This window comes from Carcharodon carcharias, chromosome 9, assembly GCF_017639515.1.
Source record: "Carcharodon carcharias isolate sCarCar2 chromosome 9, sCarCar2.pri, whole genome shotgun sequence".
In the NCBI taxonomy this organism is placed as follows: domain Eukaryota; kingdom Metazoa; phylum Chordata; class Chondrichthyes; order Lamniformes; family Lamnidae; genus Carcharodon; species Carcharodon carcharias.
In genome coordinates, this window is record NC_054475.1 from 40,144,019 (window position 1) to 40,169,272 (window position 25,254).

A 25,254-nucleotide genomic window follows, 5' to 3' on the forward strand; every position below is an offset into this window, starting at 1 on the left:
AAGGGGCAGGTGTTGCATCTTTTGCATGGGGGTGGGGGTTGAGGAGTAGGGAGTGATGGAGGAGTGGACCAGGGTGTCCCAGAGGGAACGATCCCTACGGAATGCCGACAGCGGGGGTGAAGGGAAGATGTGTTTGGTGGTGGCATCATGCTGGAGTTGGCGGAAATGGTGGAGGATGATCCTTTGAATGCGGAGGCTGGTGGGTTGATAAGTGAGGACAAGGGGGACCCTATCATGTTTCTGGGAGGGAGGAGAAGGCGTGAGGGCGGATGCGCGGGAGGTGGGCCGGACACGGTTGAGGGCCCTGTCAACGACTGTGGGTGGAAAACCTCGGTTGAGGAAGAAGGAGGACATGTGAGAGGAACTGTTTTTGAAGGTAGCATCATCAGAACAGATGCGATGGAGGCGAAGGAACTGAGAGAATGGGATGGAGTCCTTACAGGAAGCGAGGTGTGAGGAGCTGTAGTTGAGGTAGCTGTGGGAGTCGGTAGGCTTGTAATGGATATTGGTGGAGAGTCATACACCAGAGATTGAGACAGAGGACAAGGAAGGGAAGGGAAGTGTCAGAGATGGACCACGAGGGAAAATGATGGAGGGGTGGATATTGGAAGCAAAATTAATAAATTTTTCCAGGCTCGACGAGAGCATGAAGCAGCACCGAAATAATCATTGATGTACCGGAGAAAGAGTTGTGGGAGGGGGCCAGAGTAGGACTGGAACAATTCCATTATTTTTAAATCTATATCTTTTATGCCCTGTTAGCCTTTCCACCCCACCCCCACTAGAGCTGTACCTTGAGTGTCCTGCCATCCATTCTTAATTAGCACATTCGTTTAGATAATATCACCACCTTCAACACCTCTGTGTTCTTCTGTCTGTGACATCTTTTGATTATCTGCTCCTATCACTGCTTGCTTGTCCCTACAACCACACCCCGCCCCCCCCCATTTCTCTCTCCCCCGCCCCCCCCCCCCCAACCTTAAACGAGCTTATATTTCACCCCTCTCCTAATATTCACTCAGTTCTGTTGAAGGGTCATGAGGACTCGAAACATCAACTCTTTTCTTCTCGGCGATGCTGAGTTTTTCCAGGTAATTCTGTTTTTGTTTTGGATTTCCAGCATCCACAGTTTTTTGTTTTTATCTCATATATATCAGTACAGGTTGGCTTAGAAAGGAAATTTCAAGAGTAGCAATGACTTATCATTTCCGGCTTGTAATATTGTTTCAGCATTTAAGTGGTGAAATCTAGATAGTGAATGATGCCATGCAACAAAGTGCACTGAGTTTCTTTTCCTTCCCTCCCAGTAAAATCAATCTCATTAATGTTGAGTAATTTATTAACAGCAATCACACTTGTAATGCAATGGTGCAAAGTCAAACTTTTTGATGTCTGCAAAGAGTCAACTGTTAGGATCTCCACTGCTATGCAAGTTTTACTTAAACTCTGATAAAGTGGAAATTATTTCCCTGGGATATATACATTTCTATATGTCAGACTCTATCGGAATAGCAGAACAGTCTTCAGGGGCTGAATGACCTACTCCTATGTTCCTCTGTATGTATTGAATGTGAGACGTACACATGTAAAGCTGGTTTGTATTATTGCTTTTAGTTCTATATTGCAGACTATCCAGATAAATTAAGTTCCCAAGGAATGGGTTCTGTACACCAAAATTATCTTCTGTTGCCTTTGCAATCCTGATAGTGTCAGGTGTATGTATACGTGAGTGGGAATGCAAAACACCACCTTGTGAAATGTTGGTGACTTGCCATGGATTCAAACTAATAAATAAATCTGCAAAACCAGTTACTTGCTCTGATTTTGAAGAAGTGGCGCAAAACACTTTAGAATGTTATCCTGACACATCACATCATGCCCAACCAGGACTCTGCTATTTGCAAATCAATCTCATATTCCATCATTTAACATGGTCATCATTGCATGAGTATATGTCCAATCACAGTGTCTATAACCAATACAGAGCTGAGCAGGAAGGCTTCATTTATGCTTTTCTCTGCAATAAAGCCTTTAATACAAACAATTAATAACCCTCCCAGTCAGGAAAAGCTGCCACTGCATTAAGAGGAACCATGTCCCATTACATGGTGCAATGAACTGGAGGACTTGAAAAATGTTTTTGAGAAGCTCTGATCGGCAATATGTGTTGCCCGTATACATAAAGTAAAGATCCTCCATCTGGTACTGAGCGAGTGCTACACTATCAGATGCGTCAGTTTATTAAGGAGACATTAAGCAGGGGTTCCTTCTGCCTAGTCAGGTGGATGTAAAAGATCCTTTAGCGTTATTCAGAAAAGAACAAAGAATTCTTGTGTTGAGCCAACAACACGAGAACCAGCTGGTCTTTCACTAATTTGTTGTTTGTTGGAATCTTGTCGTGCTCAAATGGGTTGTTATGTTTGTGTACATAACAGGTATGATTGAAATTCAAAATAATCAACAGACCCACAGGTCAACAGACCTATGGGGAGGTGGTGGCATAGTGGTATTGTCACTGGACTAGTATTCCAGAGACCCAGGAGAGAACTCCCCGACATGCGGACTGAGTGGGCGCGGGCAGGTGCACAGCCGATCACCACACATGATTGGCAGCGCGCCGCCGTTTTACATGGGCGAGCCAATTAAGTCCCACAATGTGGTTGACTCTTAAATGCCCTCTGAACAAGGGCAATTAGAAATGGGCAATAAATGTCATGAACAAATTTTAAAAAAAAGAAAGTCACTTGGACCATCATCTCTTAGCTACAGCAATCGAAAATTAATTCGATAACCTTACTGCCATGTTGCCCTACATTTGGTACACAAATACACTTTTCCTAATCCCTCTCCTCACACTCTTAGCGATAGGTTTAAAGGGTGGAATTTAATCCAGCCCTTCATGGCTGGAAACGTGGCGGCTGGGCCCACTAAATCATGGGAGGGGCCACACATCAGTTTCCCAGTGGCGGGAAAACCTCCTGCGATTAAGTCAGAAGTGGGAAGGGGCCCCTGTGGGAAACTCATCCACTTGCAGCAGGATGGCAACTACACTCATTGATGAGCCAAATGAGATCATTTATCCCTGAGCCCACCAAAATATATTGGTGGCTCAGGGATTAAATAGGAGCGCCTCCTGAAGGCCACCCAGCAAACCCTGTTGGACTTGCCAGCAGCCTAGCAGTGGAGTCCCTCTTAGTCAGGCACTCAGTGCTCGAGTTAGGGACCCGGCGTCATGAAAAGGGAGGGATGCTGCTAAAGCCACTGTTCTGTCCTCGCCTCCGACCCCCTGCCCCTCCCCACCCTCTGCACTGCCCACCCCACGACTCCACCCCATCCTCACTCACCTGAGTCCAGGAATCCAACAACAAAGTGGTGAAGTCCCTGCAGTACTACCGGCAGATGCCACCATTCCCTCTGTTTGACGGGCAGCTCTCAAAGGTGGGATTTCTATCACTGGGTTATAAATCCAGGGGTAAGCCTGATACTGGCCAGTTAAGTGCCTGAGAGACAGTTAATTTGGCCTCCCCCATGGAAACATCACAGGTTTTCCACTGGTTCTCCAGCCAGTGGATGGGACCCTGTCAGGAACATTAAACGCAGCCCAAATGAAGAATTTATAATAGCCAGAATGCCCTTGGCCCTTTTATGTGATTTTATTCTGCAATCGTACTTCTACGGTATGATGTATTTGTACTCCTAGATGTCTCTGTTAATCCACAGTCTTCTTCAGCTTTCCAGTTGTTTGCAAACTCCTATTGTTGTTTTGCCTCCCAAAATATATTACTACATTTCTCCAAGTTGAATTGTATTTGCCACCCAAACCTGTAAGTTGCTTTGGGATATCCTGAGGATGCACTCTGAACAGTATTCTTCTCACTTTCCATTATGATTTTAGTGCCAGTCCAGAGCTTACACATTTAATGCAGTAAGTGTTCATTTTTAACTCAGAAGTAGTCCTTTTAAAAATATTTTTGCTGCATTTGTTTATTTTGCAGCACAGTACCCTTTTCAACAAAATTAATTATGGACTCTCAGCTTTCAGCAGAAGATTGTAGCTTGAAGTAGTCATAGTGTAGTACTGTCATATCTGATCAGTATCCAGCTCCGACCATTTTGATTTTAATGGTCTTGATCAATTTGCGCTTGTGTCGATGCAATATCGTTTTCTTACCCAACTACATCAAGGTTCATCTCGCTGAGGAAAATATTCCTGTGTTAAACTGGTATTTCTCCACCTTCAATTGTTCACTGAGACAGCTCCCGTCTTGGAGAGGAGAGAGCAGGAAATACTGACATCCGTCTCATGGCTAAATTGCAACTTTAATCAGCAAAACATGCACTGAGAGCACTCATGGAGAAATGACCAGCAACCACTTTCTTAGCCAGGAGACTCAGTGAGGTGCTAAGCAGTGTACCATGAAAGAAACAGGCAGCAAGTATCTGTAAAGAAAACATTGGTCCAAGAAAGAGCTAATGATGTAATTGATGTTTGCAATCTGGAAGATTCGGTAACTTTTTTACAATATACTGAGAATAGGATTGTCTTTGAGAAATGTGATTGCATTTTCATTGTTGTGATGTGCATCCATGTAAACAAGGAATAGGGAAATGTGATGTTTCTATTTTGTAACTAAACATACTATAAAGCAACAATCAGGCAATTACCTTAATTTAAAAATCTCTTGTTTTGCAGTTCATGGCTCAGTGCTATCACTTGCCTCCACCACGTCATCTGTTCATTCCACAGTAAGTCCTGACTTCCTTTTCAAAAAAAATCCTAGAATGAATTTTCAGTGATACCATTAAATCTCTGACTTCAAATGTACCAGTATTGACAAAGAGGTATTAATGGAACATGAGATAGATAATTATTTTTATGTGGTTTTGAGAATACAACTGATACAATAATTGCACTTTTTTATGTTCTCCCTAATCAATATTCTCTTTAAAATACTTTGCAATATGCAGAAGGACAGATTAATTTCAGTGACTATTTGTTAGTCTCCATAAAATCTATATTCTGAATCAATCTGCTCTGTATCAAAAGCTAATTCAGTGTCTTAATAGAGGGACAAAATCTTACCAGTTTTGCACACAACATTGCAATACTTTGTGGATTTGGTTCCTTCTATGAAGAGGAAATAAATGAGCAGTTAGCACGGTTCATAGAATCATACGGCACAGAAGACGCTCACTTGACCCATCAGGCTGAATTTAATGCAACCTGTCACGGTGGGAAATTTGGCAGCTGGGCACATTTAATCAGCGGGAGGGAGGTCTCATATCAATCCCCTGACAGTGGGAAAATCTTCTGCGATTAAATTGGAGGTGAAAACAGACCCATGGGGAAACTTGCCTACTCATGCCAGCTTGTCAAATTGGCACGTTATTAATTTAATTAATTTAATGGTGGCTCAGGTTTGCCTGTGGCCTTCTAGGGGGGGGTGGCCCTCTTTCAAAAACACTTAGTACCCGATCAAGGGACCCGACATTGGGCAGAAGGAGCTTTAAATGGCCACTCCCCTTTCCTTGTCTCAGACTCGCCTCCTCCGTCCCTCCTCTCCCACAACCCCCTCCCTGCAACCCCTATTTTGCCCCTACTCGCCTTTGGCCAGGGGTCCCACATTGATCCTGGGCCCCTGGTGGATGCATTGCTACAGCTGCCACCACTCCCTGTGACGGCAATGAGGAGCTGCTGGCCTCTGATGGGCTGGCAGCTCTCAGCGGGATTTCTGCCCCCTGAGGACCTCCGTCTTTGGGAATGCCAGACTCTGGCTAGTTGAGTGCCTATAATTCTGTCAGCCCATCTCCAACCAGTAGACGAGACCCCCATCGAGCCCATTAAATCCCGCCCACTGTGTCTCTGTCGCTACTTTGGCAGGACTATCCAGTTAGTCTCACTCCCCTTCTCATTTCGCATAACCCTTCAAAATTCTTCTTTTCAAGTATATATCCAATTCACTTTTGAAAGTTACAATTGAGTCTGCTTCCACCATTCTTTCAGGTGGCACATTCCAGATTGTAACACTTAGCTGTTTAAAAAGATTTCTCCTTATTTCAATGACAGCCCTTCCTCACCCACTGCCCAACCTGGATTTTTTGCCATTTATCTGTCTTCAGGTTACAAACCCTTCTGCCATTGGAAACAGTTTATCCCTACCTTTCCATCAAAACAACTCATAACACCTCCATCCCACCTCTGCTCTAAGGAAAACAATCCCAGGTTTTCTGCAATTTTTTTTCCAACAATGGGAGAAGATGAAAAGGGATGGGGAGATTCTTCCTAAAGCAAAGGACAATGCAAAACAGTGTAAGTCTGTTGCCAGCGTCTGAGATTTGAAGACAGTGACTGTGGTTGCCAAGACCCAAAGTTGCAGTAAACATTGTCACTGTCATTTTTTAATCTTCCACTGACCATTGTGACTAACTGTAGTGAGTCATTCTATTTTAACAGAGAGGAGAATGGATAATGCCCATTGTGCTACATTGCAAACTAACTTCCTGCTGGCTATTGATAGTTTTCTAGATCATATGGTTATGCAATCCTCACTAAAGGTTTTGCAGAATACTGAGCATGCACAGAGAATAACACTTTGTTGTTTCATTAAAAAAAATGTTGCATTGGTTTATTTGGAAAAAAATAAATGCATTGAACTGAAATTAATTATCACAAAGTAGCTACTTTCAGACAATTCCTTGTTTTTTTCTGGAATTTACGCTAAGATGAACATTAAATGGCCCTGAATTCCACAAAGAAAATGATACCTGTGATTCCATGTTATTATCAGTCTGAGAACAGTTAAATGACTGTGGTTCTTGTGATTTTGATGTATGTAATGCAGCAAAGAATTACAGTGCAAAAATGTCAATGTAGAGACTGCATTGCAGAGATGAGTTACAGTCTTTTCAAAGAGAACAGTATCTTTCCTACAGTTCAGTGAACTAAGCCATTGTTGGTTGGTTTTATGTACTGATATTTGATGTGTTGAAATATAGAATATTGAGTACATCTGTGATGTTGCTTTTCTTAATTTACTGAGCTATGAAACATGTTCAGAAGAATGAACGGGACTTGAATGCTTCCTTTCAGTATCAATTTAGTGCTGTTGCACCCCAGTTTAGATGGAAGGTGTCAACATTTAGAAGATTTCTGCATTATTGATTTGTAGGTTTGAAAATATTATTTTTTAACTTCCTATAGAGTGAAGACAAGGCCCAAGGAGAGGTATGAATATCAAGTGATTTATTGATTTGTCTCAGTGCAGTGTAGCAGGTAATGGAGGTTTTGTTCATTCGACTATTTGATTAAATGATTGTTTCCTCAGAAATGGATACGTCCCTACACCACCTCATATAATAAAATCAGCTAAAATGTAAAGATAATGTAAAGCTCCAATTTCTGTCAGTTCAGGGCACTGATGAGATGTCTTATCAGTAATTGGAATCAGTACATTTAATGGTGTATGCTTAATGAGACATATTTGAATAAAATGAGTGTCTTACATTCAGTATTTGCAATCTCATAAACTATTGGAGTTCATGTGGAATTCTTTCTTACAGCATATTCGCAAGCTGCGTAGGGAACTTGAATCCTCACATGACAAGGTTTCTGCACTTACATCACAACTGTCTACTAATGTAAGTTATTTCTTTGTACTTTCTTCACAAGCACAAAACAACACCCTATTTAATACAATACATTTTACATCTGTTGTTGTGTTTCTGTTAAAAGTAGCATGATAATGATTAAAGCCATGGAACAGTGCACTGGATTGTGGCTTGGTTCACTTTGAATACTATTGGATCTCCCTTGTGGCCTGTTCTGGATTGGGAAGGTTTCCCTAGTGACTTAGGTCTAACTCTTCACAAACTCCATTATTTACACTATGGTTACATTCTAAGCTTCTAGGTAAGCTCATCTCTCTTTTGTACAGACTATTCCAGCTTTTCTTCAGTCTCTTGCACATAACTGCTGATGTCACCATTACATCAGGACACACATCCCACTCATTATCATAACTATTAATCCATTATTCTACAAGCACTACAAGAAATGTTCAGAGTAGTGGAAGGCTTTTGATGTTTGATGCCAGTATCATCAAAACCAGTAAAACCAGGAGCACCATCCATATATATAATTTAGCATCAGATTGAATTAACACAAATAAATAGGTGTTGATAATGAAGTACAGCAAATGGAGAATGTAACATTTAATTAACACACTGGGGCCAATGCTCCTTAAGCATGTTTTGTACCGAACAGAATTGAGCTGACCTCACAAGACAATGCAAGGTTAATGGGTGGTATTCCAGGAGCATTAGAAGAGTTGAGAGTCAAGTTATTGGACATGGCTACTAGTGAAGGGTTGCTGGTTGTCTTTTGGCCACCAGATTTTTTTTTTACATGCAGGTGGGACATAAGGTTCCCAGAGGGAAATAAGCCACTGGGTCCAGGGAAATGGTGGGACAAGGCGCCATATAAAGGATAGGCAGCAAATAATTAAAATCTGCTTATCTCTCTATTTCTCCTTTAAAATATCCACTCCAAATGGGCACTAGATGTCTTGCATGCTACTGATTTATTCAAGTTGCATTATAGGAAAACCACCTAATTTAAATATTTTTTGTTTTTATTATGGGCTTTATGAATATCCTGTGCACATGATCCCAATGACTCAATCCCTGGACAATTGTACTGATTGTGAAGTAGGCCTCATAGCTCCATGATCATAAAGAGAACACATTAGGCCCTCCTCATTGCACCATTTCATTGTTTACTTTAATGTTTGAGATCTGTATTTGAATCTAGTTCAGACTGAAGTGAAAGCTAATTCTTTTTTCTGTCAATTCTTTATAAATTAACATATTTCCGACCGCCCAATGTTAATGGTCAGGCATGCATGCCAGCTGCCCAATTTATTTAGTCAGTGATTGGCATGTTAATGAGGCCCAACCTTTAACATCCATTTGTCCCCCTGCTACCGCTCCCAGACAGCTCAATCACAACCTGTGGTAAAATTGGTGTCTTGCCGAAATAGCCATTTTTCATCTCCATCTGGGATGTTGTCAAGCTCCTTCCCCATGAAGGAGAATTGCAACCTAACCACTCCTATTCTCACTCAAAATGCAGACCCTTTGCAGTTAGGACCAAAAATCTTCGGTAAATGTTCTACTCCCTGATCCAGGGAAGCGAAAGCAGATTGCCAAAAGGTGCTGCTTCATCTGAGATCAGCTAAATTAGTACAGAGCAGGAATTGGACCTGCGTGTACTTCATTATGTTTCTACTTTGATTTAGTTATTCAACATTAAACACTTTTACAGCGTGGTGATCATTCCTTTGTGCCATACAGTTGCTTCTTTACCAGCTTTTAGCTGCAGAAATTAAAGTCATCAATAAAGAAATTAACAACATTGTTATTCTATAATACTGTGCAATCTTTCCTTTATTATTTATTAGCGTCAGAAATTAAAATTCAATTTTTTACCTATGATTTATTTATCGAACTTCAAAAACTGGTCAAAAAGGCTCAGAGGCTATCAGAGGCACCTTTTGAGCACGTAAATAAATAAACCTGTGCTATTTGGATTTTCTTTGCTATGTATTAAGAAATTCAGTTAGTCTGAGTTGAAACAAATTTAATTCTAAAGCAAAAATGTAACTTTGTGTGAATACACTTGAACATTTGTGAGTGTGTTTTAAAAACAGATGCATTAAAAAAATTTGTCTCCTTACTTTGTATTTTCCCCCTTTTAGGCTCATCTTGTGGCAGCATTTGAGCAGAGTTTGACTAATATGACATCTCGTCTGCAGAGTCTTGCCTTGACAGCAGAACAAAAGGTCAGTGAGACCCCAACTTGGATGCTTCTGAAACCTACTCTTGGATTAAATTAAGTCAAATCCCAATAAAGTACCAGGTCATGATATTCATTTTTAAGTGGCGTATAATGAAGCTATAGATAATAATCCAACTGCTGTTTGAACTAAGCCTAGGCCATACCATTATCACATGTTAAGAAGTTCTACATTGTTGAGGTGCATTATGATCTCAGCTCCTAAGTAATTGTGTGGGGGCGTATACTGAGAAACAAAAAAAAACTCAATGGAAAATTGCCATCTGTTCTACCATGTTGGCAGATGGTGCACAGCAGGTTTTCCTGCTACAACAGGGTAAATAATACAGAAGATGATTCATTGCCATAATGATAATATTTTGGATGCTGTGTGAAGGTGGCATTTAGGAGTGAGGAGCAGTAAGGCAAGTTCTAATATTCCATGGAGTGAAAAAACAACTTTAAGGAGCTGCAGTGTACCTCGGCAGTGAGAAAGTAAACACTTCCAAGTAACATTGCAGCCTAAATGCTTCCTCAACCCTGGTATGGTTATAGATTAGAAACATAGGAACATAGAAAAATAGGTGTACATTCTAATACACTGACCAATATGACTGAGTTTCTTCAATCTGGGCCCTTTGCTAACATTCTAAGCTTAAACAAGGATGACTAAAGGTTAATGGCATACAACTATATTGCATAGTTGGGCTAACAGAGTAGAAAGAAGGATTAAATTCTCCTTCGCTGCTCCACATCTCCCAAGACCTGGTAATGGCAGATGCAAGAATGATGCAGAATGGTCCATTTGTTATCCAAAATAACAATTTCACCTGGAAACCAAGAAATTATATCTCAAATTATGGGTGTGATAAACTATAAATAACAACCAGTTTATTGTTTGCAGTAAGCCTTCTGTAGTTTTCAAAGATGTTACCATTAACTTGTTAATGTGTCCATAATTATTCATTTTCATTGAAACCAGCTCTTTGTTTTCATTTCACTGAGGAAGCAAAACACTGAGGTTAGTATTTTCTTCTTCAAAAGGAGAAATGTTTTGGCTGAGCACACAGAAAGATCTATCTTGTCTTCTGTTTCTGAGTCCATGCAAAGATTTAGTAGAGAAGAAAAGAGAAGAGATGAGGCAGATGGCTTAACGATTGATCTGGAAAAGACTGAACCATGTTGATACCAATAATTCAGAAATGCTTTCAGGGAATTCACACTGAGTAAATATGATTGGAACACATATACCTCACTTCATTGTAGAGTAAATCGAGAACATAACGGCTTCACAAAGGACATCTACAAAAATGATTTTTTTTAAAGTTATAAACATTTAGACTTCAGTTATAAGGTCCTGTGGATAAAACTCAATTTAAGTAAAATCTCTAATATTCTACTGCAGAAAAACTCAGCAACAGATTTCAACATTTCTTTCTCACTGCAGATGAATCATTCATGCAAAAACATATTAAAATTTCAGCTGAGTATGAAATTACTATTTTTAGATTATTCCTAAACTGAGTACAGTAATTGGGTTATTTACATTAATGCACTATGCAGATTTGATTCTATTGAATATTAAAGCTGCAGTCAGTATACCAACCTTTCATTATTGCATATGCTATTTTTGATTATTTAAGATAACATTTATTTACTGGCATTATTTTCAGGTTCAATACTGTGAGGTATTTTGCTAAAGATGAAAAAAATTACCAAAAATCTCCCTCTGTTTCTTTCTGTTTTAACTTCAAACAGGATTCTGAGTTATTTGATCTTAAAGAAACAATTGACATGCTGCACAAAAAGAATGCCGAAGCACAAGCTGTTATACATGGAGCATTGAACAATCCTGACTTAACACCCAAAGGTAATTCTTGTTCTGTAACAAAACAAAAATGCTGGAAAAACTCAACAGGCCTGACAGCATCTGTGGAGAGAAAGGGAGTTAATGTTTCAAGTCCACATGACTCTTCTGACTCTAATTCTTATTCTGTTAGTATAAAAACTGGACAATGGCTTCTCTTTGGCCACTGAGCTAGCAATGTATTTAACTTTTGTGTTTCCTTGCTTTCCATTCACCTCTCTCTGTCTCTGTCTCTTTTCCTTCTTCTGTAAGCTATATTCATTGTAGACGGCTTAGAGACAGACTGATGTTCATTGTGACTGGACAAAATAGCGTAATTATTGTCCAGTTGGTTTAATGTGCACATTCACATTAGTGAATATTTTGTAATCTTTAATTAAAGATGAAATTGCTAAATATGTAGAGGGAGAAAAATAATTAGAAACAGCTAACATTGATTTCATAAAGGAGGATTGTGCTTGACAAACCCGTTAAGAGAAATCTAGAGGACAAAAGTGCTGAATAGGAGAAATGCAGTGAAGGTGCTACATGTGAACCTATGTGAGCCTTCATCAAACTTGAACACAGGAATATTGAAGGAGGTTAAGGGATGTGGAATTAGGGAAAAGATAGCAAATTGGATTGAAAACTGTTTAGAAGGGAGGAATTAGAGAATAGGGCTTAAAAGTAGTTTCTCAATGGCTGGAACTGTTGTTCCACGTGGTTCATTTCTAGGACAGTTAACATGAGATGAAAATAGGAGGCATGGTAAATAATTCTGAGGACCAAAGAAAGCTGCATTAACATTATTAGCCTGGTGGAATGGAAAGTGGCATAAGCAATTTGATGTCAGTACACATGAGCTGCTACGTTTTGGTGAGAGGGGGGCTGAAAATTAAAAGTAAGGATTATACTTTGTTCGAAGGAAGATGAATGAAGTGGAAGAGCAAAAGGCTAGCAAAGCATAGCGCTTCCTGTCAGACAGGCCGCTGCTGAGCTGCCAGCCCTCTGATTGGGCCGGCAGCTCTAGCAGACAGGCGGCTGTCCTGCACAGGCCAATAAACCTGGCAGAACTTATTTATAAGCTGCTGTTGGTAAAATTGACGTGGAAGTCCCACCCCCTTCCAAACACATTTGAGACCCCGATTCATGCCCAACATTGGATGCCTGAGAGGTAAAATCCTGCCCAGCTGGGGGCGCACTGCCCATTTTTAAAATCTTTAACCTCCACTGACCTTCTCTTGCCCATAGTGGGGGTGTTACTATCGAGACCTATCAGATGTTTTCCAAAGCTTACTATTTCTTCTATATCCTCTGGGTGTGCTTACGATTTTGTTGGAAATCTCAAAGAAAGGAAATCTTCCGACTATACTTAAACATGTCACTGCACGTAATAATCACAGAAAATGTTGCTCATAAATCATGCACCATGGTGATGAGAAACCATACAAACAGCAACTTATATTCCAGTCTAGTATATTTTTGCTTAGTGTGAATTGGTTTATTATCCAAATGCCAAATTATTTTGGAACAGTAACTTGCCAGCATTGGACTCTGGATACCTGAACCAATTAATGTTAGCGTATCGATCCTGCAGAAAATGTTAATTAACTGTGATATTGATTTAACAAATTACCATAGGATTTTGGTAAAATATGAAAAATTAAATGAAGCATAGATGAAAAATATTAGAACTTGCTCTTGAAAAATCTACTGTATCTATGAGCTGTAATGTACTTCCATTGCATTGTCTTATTTAACAGAATTACGTATAAAGAGGCAGAATTCATCAGACAGCATCTCCAGTCTCAACAGCATAACAAGCCATTCCAGCATTGGGAGTGGTAAAGATGCCGATGCCAAAAAGAAGAAAAAGAAAAGCTGGGTAAGTTGCACATTCTCTTGCGTGACAGTCAAATGTACCATAACTGACACCTGTCTATTGACGGCACACGGGTGGGAAATATGCCCCTCTGCAGTTGCAACGTCACCAAATACAACCTAGCACTACAATGCTGTATCATAAATTAAACAATTATGTCCGATTGTCCAGATGTGGCCCTCAGAGCCTTGGCAGCCCAATTCCTTTTTGCACTTATATTTTCTATTTGCCCATGTGTCCTATTTGAATCCTGTGGGCTTGAAGGTTTAGGCGCGTTTGCTTTTAATGTTTCTGTTTCATCGGTGGGAAAGTCCTAAATCAGAGCACTTAAATGTGTTGGTTTTATTGACTTGAATTGTTTTCAAATTAGTGGAACATTTAATTAAAATTAATACATGCTTTCCTGATATGCACTATGTCGTACATAGTCCCTTAAACATTGCAGTTATATTTATGTTATTATCACACAAATTTCAAAATTAGTATTAACTATTAGATGACCCAGAATCTCCTAAGTTCCTGGCCCACTGGTTTTAGCATTATTCATGCTTTAGATTGTGACACTGAAAATCATACTATTACAGTAATAACCTACTTGTATAATAGAAATACCTTTATTAATGTGATTTTAACACCAAACCATGAAAGTAAACACTTAAAACACTTTCATATAAGAATTAAATATCATTTTATCTGTGCACTCCACTGACCTTTTTCTTTCCTAATATTTACCTAGTCATTATCTCTTAATTTACCTTCGATTTTACTCCTTTGTCTATTGAATACCTTCATTACTCATTTAAGGTTTAAAATCTTTTACTTACCTTTCTTCTTCTGCCTCCCTACTTTAAGGCTTACAACAACCGTCATCGATTCCTCTGTTTCCTTCACTTTGCTTTAAAAGTGAAGTATTTATTTTAGCTTAAGTGGGAGTGTTTTGCAGTGAAATGTGTTAGTGATAAATAATGGGAGAAAGTATTCATGAAAAATATTCCATAAGCAAGTTGGTTGATAATATAGAGACACTTAAATATACTAAAGCTATTTACATAGAAACATAGAACCTAGGAGCAGGAATAGGCCATTCGGCCCTTCGAGCCTGCTCCACCATTCATTATTATCATGGCTGATCATCCAGTTCAATAGCCTGCTCCCACTTTCTCCCTATATCCTTTGATCCCTTTCGCCTCAAGATCTATATCTAACTCCTTCTTGAAAACATATACTGTTTGGCCTCAACTACATTAGACAATAACCTGTCAAGAGCTAGAAACTTAAAGTAGCTCTGCAACAAATGTGCATAATGAGGTAACACTGAGGTTCAGAAGTGAGTAAATTAGTTCCATTCACTACAACTGATGTCATTCACGTAGAAACCTTAAACATTTTCTAAGTTTATTGTCGACATCTGTGATATAAAAACTGTTGTCTTACTGCAATCTATTAAAATTGCGTCTGGATGTCGGAGTAGATTTGTCATGATTTTCTAAAGTAACTCAATTCTTTCACTGTTTAAAATAAGAAACCAGAGCACAAAGAAGTTCCTGGTTTAAAAGTTCCACTTCTAATGAAATTTTTATGTGATATTGCAAAATATATAATTGATAAATTAAACATAATTCTGTATCTGGTTTTGATAGATTATTAAACAGACATTATTAAAGTTTATAATAGCACTATACTAAAGCTGGTGTGGTTAGGTTAAGTAAGTTGATTTAACCTATAGCAACACAACATAAGGAAAATAGGAAAGCAAAAAGAACATCAGAATCACTAAAAAGCAAAATACTGTAAGTGATAGATATGTGAAACAAGAACATAAAATTGCAATATGGTCAGCTGGTCATTCTGGGTTTTGATCAATCCTCCAACGTTTAGCAGTAACTTTGGGCTGAATTTTATGGGGGGTGGGGAGGGCATCACTTGTCAACTGGTGAGCTGGCAGGAGCCTTGCATCATCTCTTTTCGGGATGACCCACTGAATTAAGTGCCACTGCGACACTTACTGGACAGCAGCAACCACTGCCTTCCCTGGGATCCAGACCCACCTACCAAGAACTGACAGCCAATCAGAGGCCAGCAGCTCTATTGAACAGCCACCAGGGAGGCAGTGGTTGCTACCGGTACGACATCTACCCGAGATCTAATATTATCGCTGGATCACAGTCCCAGGCTACAGGTGAGTGATGATGGATTGGGGGTCAGCAGCAAGGGCAAGGGAGTGGCTCTAAGGGGGCCCTACCTCCCCAATGCTGGAAACCTTGATCAGGCACTCGGTGCCTTTGACCATGGGACCACCCCCTCGCCAATCCCCACCCCCGGAGGCTGGAAGCAATCAAACACGTTTTGCTCTTTGCACTCCCTGCATGATGACCCTCCCGTCTGCCGTTGGGTTAATACCAGAGGTGGTGGAATGAGGCCTTTATGTGGGCGACCCCACCTGGCACCCTCCCGCCTAATTAAATGCCCCTGCACCATACTTTCCTCAGGGGACTCATTAGCTTCTGCCCCATATGTGGGATACTAATAAATGTGGAGTTATTAATATACTGTTGTGTGCTTGAGTGCTGCTGTGGGGAGAAAGACATTTTTAGCTTGGAACAAACCTGTTTTACTTTAGTGAAACTATGTGGATGAAAATCCTTAATTCACTCACTTAAACAAAGAAGTAGATTAAATAGTGGTCTTGGTTGCTATGCATTACTGACATGAGAATTACAGATAACTTATTTGAGATCATTACTTTTAAATATTTATTTTCACTGTCATCAACATATTTATTAATATTAACAAAGACATGCAGAAAATTATTTACTTTTAACCCTTTTGAATCTCTAGAAATTTTCCCTGTGCTCTCGAGCTTCTTATTCCGCTCACGGTCTCAGTCTACAAACCATGAGCTTAAAAATTATTCTTAATATTATTGAGATGCATGGTTCTAATGTAACTCCAAAATATATTAAAATATATTTATGTTCTGCCAACCTATTTCATTTTACTGTTTAAAAACAAAATTCTGACTTTTTCTGCTTTTACCATATAACCATACATGAGCGATCTGGATCCCATATACAAAGAATTTAGTCCTGGTTGGCTTAAATGTTTCCAAATATCAGGTATCCCAGCCAATGAGGCTATTGGATTCTAAAATTTAGCTGCTCATGTCACTGAAGCACACAAGTCAAATTTTGGTTTGCTTTTCTAAGCCATATGCAGAAACCCAAACTGAATTGTCATTAACGTTTGACACCCTTCCATTTACAATAGATTCTAGTTACTACAGCTAGTGATGGTCTTGTAAGGAATTGTAAGTTACCATCTTGGAGCCAATATACCTCAGAGCATGAGAACTAAAGTAACTTCAGTAAAGTTTCTTGCAGGATATATCACCCAGAAGATATTAATTCAGTTTTCATGACTCTGTTCTCCCCAGTAATTCCTGCAAGACATCACAGCTGATGATATAACTGGTACTCATATTGAGATTTCCCGAGTTTTTATCAGATGCTGTGGTGCACAGGGACACAACAAATATTGGAAACTCAATAGATTGAAGCACATGCCCATAAAGGAGTCCTTCCGATTTCTCCTTCATTCATTTAAATGGAGGGAAATCAGACATGTGCTCTGATCTGTTTGATTTTCTGATATGCCATAAGTTCCAGTGTGTGTATGTACATATATATAAACATATATATATTATATATATATATATATATATATATATATGTCCAGAACCACATCTCTCCTGATGTTTTGAAAGAGCAAAATACGTTAACATTTAGTGCAATCACTTGTAACATTCTAAAAAGGGTGCAGATCCTGGCATTTGTACTTCACTGTCGGCATTAGCACCTGATGCAAAAAAGTGATTAGTTTGAGATTTTCTTAATTTGGCAGCTAAATTCTGCAATGATCTGAATTGAGTACAAATGATGTTGCTGATCTCTAGAAAATGACAATAGGTCCTTCTAGTCACAGTTGAAATTTAGAAACAGGGCAGTTATGAAGTTTAAATATTAAGTCAACTTGAAATGTAATTGTGCTTACAAAACAGTCAGTAACTAGCCAATTTGGTAATATAAAAAATCTTCCACTGCAAAGTTTTTTTTTAAAAAATGGCTGTTATTGTTCAGGAACACAGATGTATTATTAATGAGCAAGCATTTTGCGATTGAAATTACATTAGACACGTAGTTTAATTTTATAACCCAAAAATCAAATTCACCTGGATTACTAAAATACATGAAAAGGTAACGAGTATTGCTTTGTTTTTCCTCCCATGCTGACACAAACTTTTTTTCAGGTTTATGAGGTAAGTGCTCTCAATCTGTCAACCATATGAGGAAATCACATAATACATCCAGTCTGGATGAGTGCCATCCACTGACTCTGAATCCATCAGACCCATTGAGACTCTTAAAGCACTGTTACTTACTTTCACAGTTCAGCAGTGATACATATCCTCATGATTTATTAACTATTTATGTATTTATGTACTGCAGTATTTCATTATAGTCTGTGCTTTGTAACTTTTATTTTGCAAATATTTTACTGTACTAGTTTCGGAATTGGCAGGACTGAAAGTTATTAATTTAACTCCACATTACAAACTTTTGAAATTTAAAGAATTTATGTGATTGTACTCCATAACAAGTGCTTTAAGGGTAGGCGTAACCAATATTTATGAACAATATGCATCCATTACTATCACTGTGAACAGAGTGAATTGGATATTTCAGTAATGAACTATTTGTTACACTCTTTGCTGTTTAAGGTAATTTCACAAATAGGGCTGTCATGAATGTCTGATTATGAAAACTTTAAAAATTATATTAAAAGTGTATTCTTTTTATTTCAAATCCTTATTGAGAATTAAAGACTGAATTTCCAAGAAATTCTTTAAGCAGTTCCTGCGTTCTAGCCAAGTATATATTTACAGTCATTACCAAGGTTAAGATTAAATAAGTAGAATATATGGTGAGAGCAAGTATGTTTGCAATATGAACATGAACCCGACGTGGGCAGAAGTGGGTCTGGTGAGGGAGCTTGGGGGACTGGGTGAAAGCAATCCTATGCTTTCAAGCCCACAAGAAGTGCTGTGAAGACACTTGACCTCTTCCTGAGGCTATCCTTGCTTATTGCAGCTGCCGGCTTTTCTGAGGCCTGGGAACCCTGGCTGGCCACAGTGAAACCTGCAAAGCAAGCAAAATTCAAGGCTTCCAACCTCATTAACATATTCAAAATACAACCCTACCTCTTGGGAGTGATTGACTGTCCCTTGTCCCATTTTATTAAAAGCTGGAAATGGGCAGTTGGGAGCTGGCCTCTTGACGCAATTAATTTGTCCATTTAATCCCCCTTTGCTCCCCACAGCCAGTCCCATCTGCTCACACATGTTAAAATTCCCCATCAGGGCCTTCAATTGTTTAGAAACAATAATCAAGGAAAAAATCAACAGGCACTTAGGGAGGTTTGAGTTAATTAGGAAGAGCCAGCATGGATTTGTAAAAGGCAGACTGTGTTTAACTAATCTAATTGAATTTTTTGATGAAGTAACAGAGAAGGTTGTTGAAGAGAATGAAATAAATGTTGTTTCTATGTATTTTAAGAAAGCAGTTGACAAAGTACCACATAAAAGGCTGGTTGGAGAAAAAATTGGCTTAAGGACCGACAACAGCAATTCGTGGTAAATGATTGCTTTTCAGACTGAAACATGTTAGACAGTGGTGTTCCCCAAAATATCTGTGCTAATAAAATTTCATCATTTGCTGATGAATTCATCAAGATACAGATAGGTAGCATTAAAGGCAGACAAGTGATAGATGGAACTTAATACAGGAAAATGTGTGATAATGCATTTTGGCACAAGGGGTAGGGAGAGGCAATGTAGACTTAATGGATGAGTTCTAAAGAATGCGGGGACAGAGGGACTTTGGGGTCCATTTTGCACAGATCCTTGAAGTTGGCAGGACATATTGAGAGAGTAGTTAGCAAAACATATGGGAACTTGGGTTTCATAAGTAAAGGTATTGAGGATAAAACCAGGAAAGTTATGCTGAAACATTATAAAATTCTGGTTAGGCCACAACTAGAGTATTTTTCCAGGCTGAGGGGAGTTGGTGAGTGGGGGTCCTGCCTGTTCGGGTACGCTGTGACCAAGAGAGGTCCCCAACCATGGTACTCCTCCATCCTGCTCTCCCTGGACCCCACCCCCCATCTCTCACTGGGGCCTGACAAACTGCCTCCAGCAAAATCCCCCACTTACCTGGGTGTCTGGCTGCAATGATGATCATTAACTGCCTGCAGTCCCAGCAGTGGCCACAGCTCTTGGCGGTGCTGCTGGGATTAGAGAGTTGTCAGCTATCTGATTGACTGGTAGCTCCCAGAGGCAGGAATTCCTTCCAGAAAGGGGTGAAATTCTCACCCTGAGCCAATTAACAGCTATAAAATCGGTTCAGGGTGACTTGGCCAAGCGGATGCAGGCTCTCCCCGACATTTAAGCTGGGAAGGGGTAGAGCCACTGCTTCCATGTAAAATCTAACCCTCTGACTCTAATTATCTTATGCAGTTTATTGATGGTTAGAAAATTGGGGCTAGAGGATGAGCTTATTAAATTAGACAATTTGATTGATATGTTTAAAATTACGAAGGGATGATAGAGTGGAAGTTATAAACTGTTTCAAGTGGTTGAGGGGACATGGATATCAAAGTAAATGAAGGAGCATTAGGACAGGGAGCAGGAGAAATATTGGCTGGAATTTTACCTTCTTCCTCATCTCCTGACCCCTGAGCTGGTAGCTGGTGGGGGCACTGTGCCTGCCCATATCTGGAATTTTACCAGTGGTGGGGTTGGTGTCAAGTGGCCTGCTCATCCTTGGGTCAGTTGAGACCCTGCAGTGGCCAATTTATGCCCACTTTAATGGCCTCATCTTGCCACCACTGGTATTTTACTAACAGTGGGTTGTGCCCCTGACACATGAGAAAGGCAGCCTTGCTGCAGGCTGGATGGGTGCATCCCGTTCTGACACCCTTGCCTGATGGAGGCTCACCCCCAACAGTCATCTCTGCCCCTGTTTGCTCCCTGCCATGGCCACCAGTTCACAGACCCCTATTCGTCCTCGCCAGGGCATGCCTGACTGGCCCTGGCGAAACCATTCCATTTACTCACCTCACTGTCTAGTGACAATCCTTGTGGGGGACTGGCTGCAGTCCCAGCACTGGCCACTATTCCCAGTGGCACTGCTGGGACTGGTGAGCTGCCTGCCATTCGCTTGGATAGCAGCTCTCCGAGGCAAAACTACTATTAAATAAAGGGAAAAGCCACAGCCTGAGCCAATTGACAGCTTAGCGGGTGTAATAAATCAGGTTGGGGCATTCTGTGGTGGATTTGCCCTTGATTCTGGCCATTTTTACACAGGTTGTAGAGCTGTGGATTGCACCAGTGATTAGTGATTGAGCAGAATAGCCAATTGCTGTGGCTATAAGAGCAGGTCAGAGGCTAGGAATAGTGCGACGAGTAACCCACCTCCTGATTCCCCAAAGCCTGCCCACTATCGACAAGGCACAAGTCAGGAGTGTGATGGAATATCCCCCACTTGCTGGGATGAGTGCAGCTCCCTCAATATCCGAGAAGCTCAACGCCACCCAGGACAAAGCAGTCTGCTTGATTGGCATCCCATTGGCAACATTCACTTGCTCCACCACCGACACCAGTAGCAGCAGTGTGTACCATCCACAAGATGCACTGCAGGAATTCACCAAGGCTCCTTCGACAGCACCTTCCAAACCCACAGCCATACCATCTGGGAGGACAAGGGCAGCAGATAGATGGGGACACCACCACCTGGAAGTTCCCCTCCAAGTCACTCACCATCCTGACTTGGAAATATATCACCGTTCCTCCACTGTCGCTGGGTCAAAATCCTAGAACTGCCTTCCTAACTGCACTGAGTATACCCATACCACGTGGACTGCAGTGGTTCAAGAAGGCAGCTCAGCACCACCGTCTCAAGGGCAACTAGGGATGGGCAATAAATGCTGTCCCAGCCAACACCCCATGAATTAATTCTAAAGAAAGATCATGCAAAAATTTAAGCATTAGTTTGTTTGAAGGAAAGGGGCTGTAGGAAGAGGGTAGGCACATTTGAATAAGAGTTCATATGGTGAGGATAAAGACCAAATGGACTAGTTGAGCAGAATAGTCCATTTCTTTGTAATTTGTGTGTGTGTGTATGAATGTATTAATTAAGTTTGATAACAAATTGAATATTTATAAAATGTGTTGCAAATTTGGATTTGTATAAATGTGGTAATTTTTAATGAAATACAGTTGGCAAATTAATGTAGTGAGTAACTGATTAGTTTAGTGAGTCACTAATTTTTACATTTTGTGAATAATTAAGCTCATTACAAAATAGTGATTCATATATTGACTGGCGAGATGAGATCTGAAGTTTTGTTCACATACTAGAATTGCTGTTGGGTCGTATTGTATGACTCAGGATTTCTTATATTTTTCTGAAAAAAGAGACATGTCTAAGCTTTTCATCTTGCACTCATCAGGACACTTGCAAGAATACCAATATAAGGGGAAAACAACAATTTATTCTGTATGTGAAGAGAGTGCTGATTGGTTGGCAAGTGGCGTTGCTATGGAGAATGCACCCTGATGGTGACTGACAGTTAACTGCCAAACATTGTTTGAAAATTAAACCAGTCATCCTGACCCTGATTGGTAAAGGCATTGCCTGGAGGAATGAGTCAGCGAATGGCTGGCACTTATTTTGTTTAGCTAAAACAGGCACAATGTAAGCATATATTCTGTCTGTCTGCAAGATTATGCAAACTGCAAAACAAGATTGTACCAGTTTTGCAGCAAGGCTGAATAAAGCTAGAGTATTTAGTTAGGTGGTTTACAGGCAGCTCATGAAATAATATTGCAACCTGATTATTTTTAAAAGTAACTTGCTTGCCCAGCAAAATTACCTTGGACCATTATGTGGAATGAACAAATCCCCCTGTATAGATATAAGTCATATGAAAATATCTCCCAAGTGCATACAATGGCATTATTGACTAATTCCAGGTCTGCTCAGAATCAGGATCAATGGTGTCTCACTTGGGCAGACTCTATATCTTTTGCAATTATGAATAATAATATCTAGCATTTCAAAAATGTGATTTGGGGCTGTAACAATAAAAGTTCCATGTTATACAAGAAACTGGATATCATAGCTTTGTATGTAAAGCATGTAATTTTCTCCAGTCTTCTGAGAAATGGAACCAATAAACACTCTCCTTAACAAAGTGAAAGAAAAATGAACAAGCGGGTTTACTTCATAGATTCTAATTGACTGAACAGATTAGTAATTCCAGTTATTTTAACTTCTCTAATGACACTTTCCACAACATATAAAATGATTAAGCATGATACACTAACTTAACTTGTCCTGGTTTACTTTATCACTGAATCTGTCCAGCTGTCATCTTAATGGAAGCTCATTTCCTAGCTGTTTCCCTTAGCAGTTGTTTTCTGAATTGACTCACTGACCATGGGCTGAATAATATGGGAGTGGGGTGGCAGACGGCACTGACCACGCCTCCCAACACCCCAACCCCACCCACCCCCACCCGAAACAAGGTCAGCATGGAGCCAACATACTCTAGGCTGACCCGCTCAACAGCCATAAAGTGCTGCAGGATGGATTAGTGAGAGCCAAGTGGGGCTTCCACCCCTCAATGGGAAAGAACTTCCACCCTCTTGAGCTTCTGGCAATCGGATTGGCTGCCAGCTCCATCAGTCCGAGCAGCCCCAGTAAGTGGCTACTGCTGGGACTGCAGAAGGGAAAGAAGATAGAGCCCCATGTATCCCCAGAGTAGGTACTTCCAGGGTAGGTTAGGGAGAGGGGCAGTGGGTGCAGGGGGTGTGTTTAAGGGACGGAACAGGAGACAAGGAAGGGGGAATTTGACCTAAGGGGGTGCTGCCCTGCGATCAGCAAAGGTCAGCCCCTGAAAAGCAGCGACCGCCTCCCCCCCCTTCCCCTTTCCCGCCCTTTAAAAGTTTAAGTTAAAAAATCGGGCTTCCTGTTCCCACCTTGCTGTCCACGCCAAACGTTTTAAAGTGTGGTCAGTATCTTATTAGGGTCAATTGGCTTGCTAACCAGCTTAATTGACCCTTAATTATTCACTTAAATATGGTATGCAGGTGCTGAAATTGGCAGCCTGCCCACGCCCCATATTATGGGGGTGAGCTCAGGGGTGGGTGGGGTGGGTGGGAAGGCGGTGGGATGGGTTCCCACCCTAATTGACATGCACCCCCCCCCCCCACCCCCCCACCAACCCCCGTGGGAAACACGCCTGCCAGAGACACAAAATTAAGCCCCATATCTTAAGTCCTTTTGTTTTCTTCCTGGACAGGAAGTTTACTGTTCGATCTCCGACTCCTTTTCCTTCTGCAGCTTAGTTATCAAAGCCGTTTGGTAAACCAACCAGCACCTCCTGGATCAAAGCCCTGAGAAATTGCAACCCACTTCTCTCAATATGAATGGACTCATCCCAATACGATGAGCTGGAATGGTTCACAGGAAAGTCTCAATGAACTTTCATTGTTTGATTTGAAGTTTGACCCAGCCTTGGCTTCAATACATATCTTTCCTCCTCACCCCATCCTGGCTTTAAAACATCGTGAGTGGAATTTGACATTAATGTAATACCAGAATATCAATCATAAGCCACACTTGTGTCTCAAATCAATAATGCCAAAATAAGAGATGCACTGAACTTTCAACCCAAGTTTTGTTGTGGCGCAGATGCTTTTACTCATTACTCTCCACAAGCATTAATTGTAAAAGCAATTAAAAAAATATGTTCTTTTTTCTCTCTCCCTCATTTGCTATCCAGTTCTAAAAACCTTTACTATGCTGTTCACCCAATTCCATAGAATTATTCATGCTACTTTATATATTTAAAACAGTAGGGACATTTGAGGAGGAGAAAAACTTGGAGGCTTATTTTTGCTTGTGCATATACCCCTTTTCTATCTCCCCCATTGTAATCTTGGCACATTCTACTTATACCATTTTTTCCATTGCTGTTCATGTTTAATTGATTATATGCATATGATGAAGTAGAATGTTGCATGAGGTGTTATAATGTGCTTTGGCAGAAAATGCATGCTACTGTTGGTTAAGATGCCAGCCTATTTTGAAACAAATGTTATTTTTAACGTCATTTACAAAACATACATTTCAATTTGGTGTATATTTGTTAGTGTAATATACTGTATTACATGTCCATATATTTAGGGAAGATGCTTTTTTTTTGGGGGGGGTGCAGAATCTATAATTAAGTTCAAAGAATCCATGTCATGACAGCCCTAAAATCATCATGTGTAACCCCAGTTTGTATTCTTTGTAAAGTTGCATATTACTGACGTTGTTGACAATTTTACATCTGACAGGATTACATCTGACATGAAGTATTCTACAACATGTGCCTGAGATTTATTCAATTCTCTGATGTACCATAAGTGACAATTCCTTTATTTATGTTACTACAGCATAACTTTTAGAATCATTTTCTTCATTCAAATCAAATAGGCAGAACTAAATTCCAGTTGAAAAATTGGGTCAGTTAAATCTCAAACAATGTTTTTACTTCTTGAGTAGGAACAGGGAATGGGGTAAGCATGTG

General features: G+C 40.2%; 1 protein-coding gene across 5 annotated transcripts in view; it reads left to right on the plus strand.

The window, feature by feature from the left end:
• Positions 1–25,254, plus strand: part of LOC121282181 (neuron navigator 1-like) — a 589,054-nt gene that overhangs the window by 488,482 nt on the left and 75,318 nt on the right. For all 5 annotated transcript variants that reach the window (XM_041195735.1, XM_041195734.1, XM_041195736.1 and 2 more), the window contains 6 exons: positions 4,694–4,746; positions 7,202–7,225; positions 7,561–7,638; positions 9,756–9,839; positions 11,591–11,702; positions 13,442–13,563. In XM_041195735.1, coding sequence (XP_041051669.1) covers positions 4,694–4,746; positions 7,202–7,225; positions 7,561–7,638; positions 9,756–9,839; positions 11,591–11,702; positions 13,442–13,563 — 473 coding nt within the window. The remainder of the gene's footprint in view (positions 1–4,693; positions 4,747–7,201; positions 7,226–7,560; positions 7,639–9,755; positions 9,840–11,590; positions 11,703–13,441; positions 13,564–25,254) is intronic.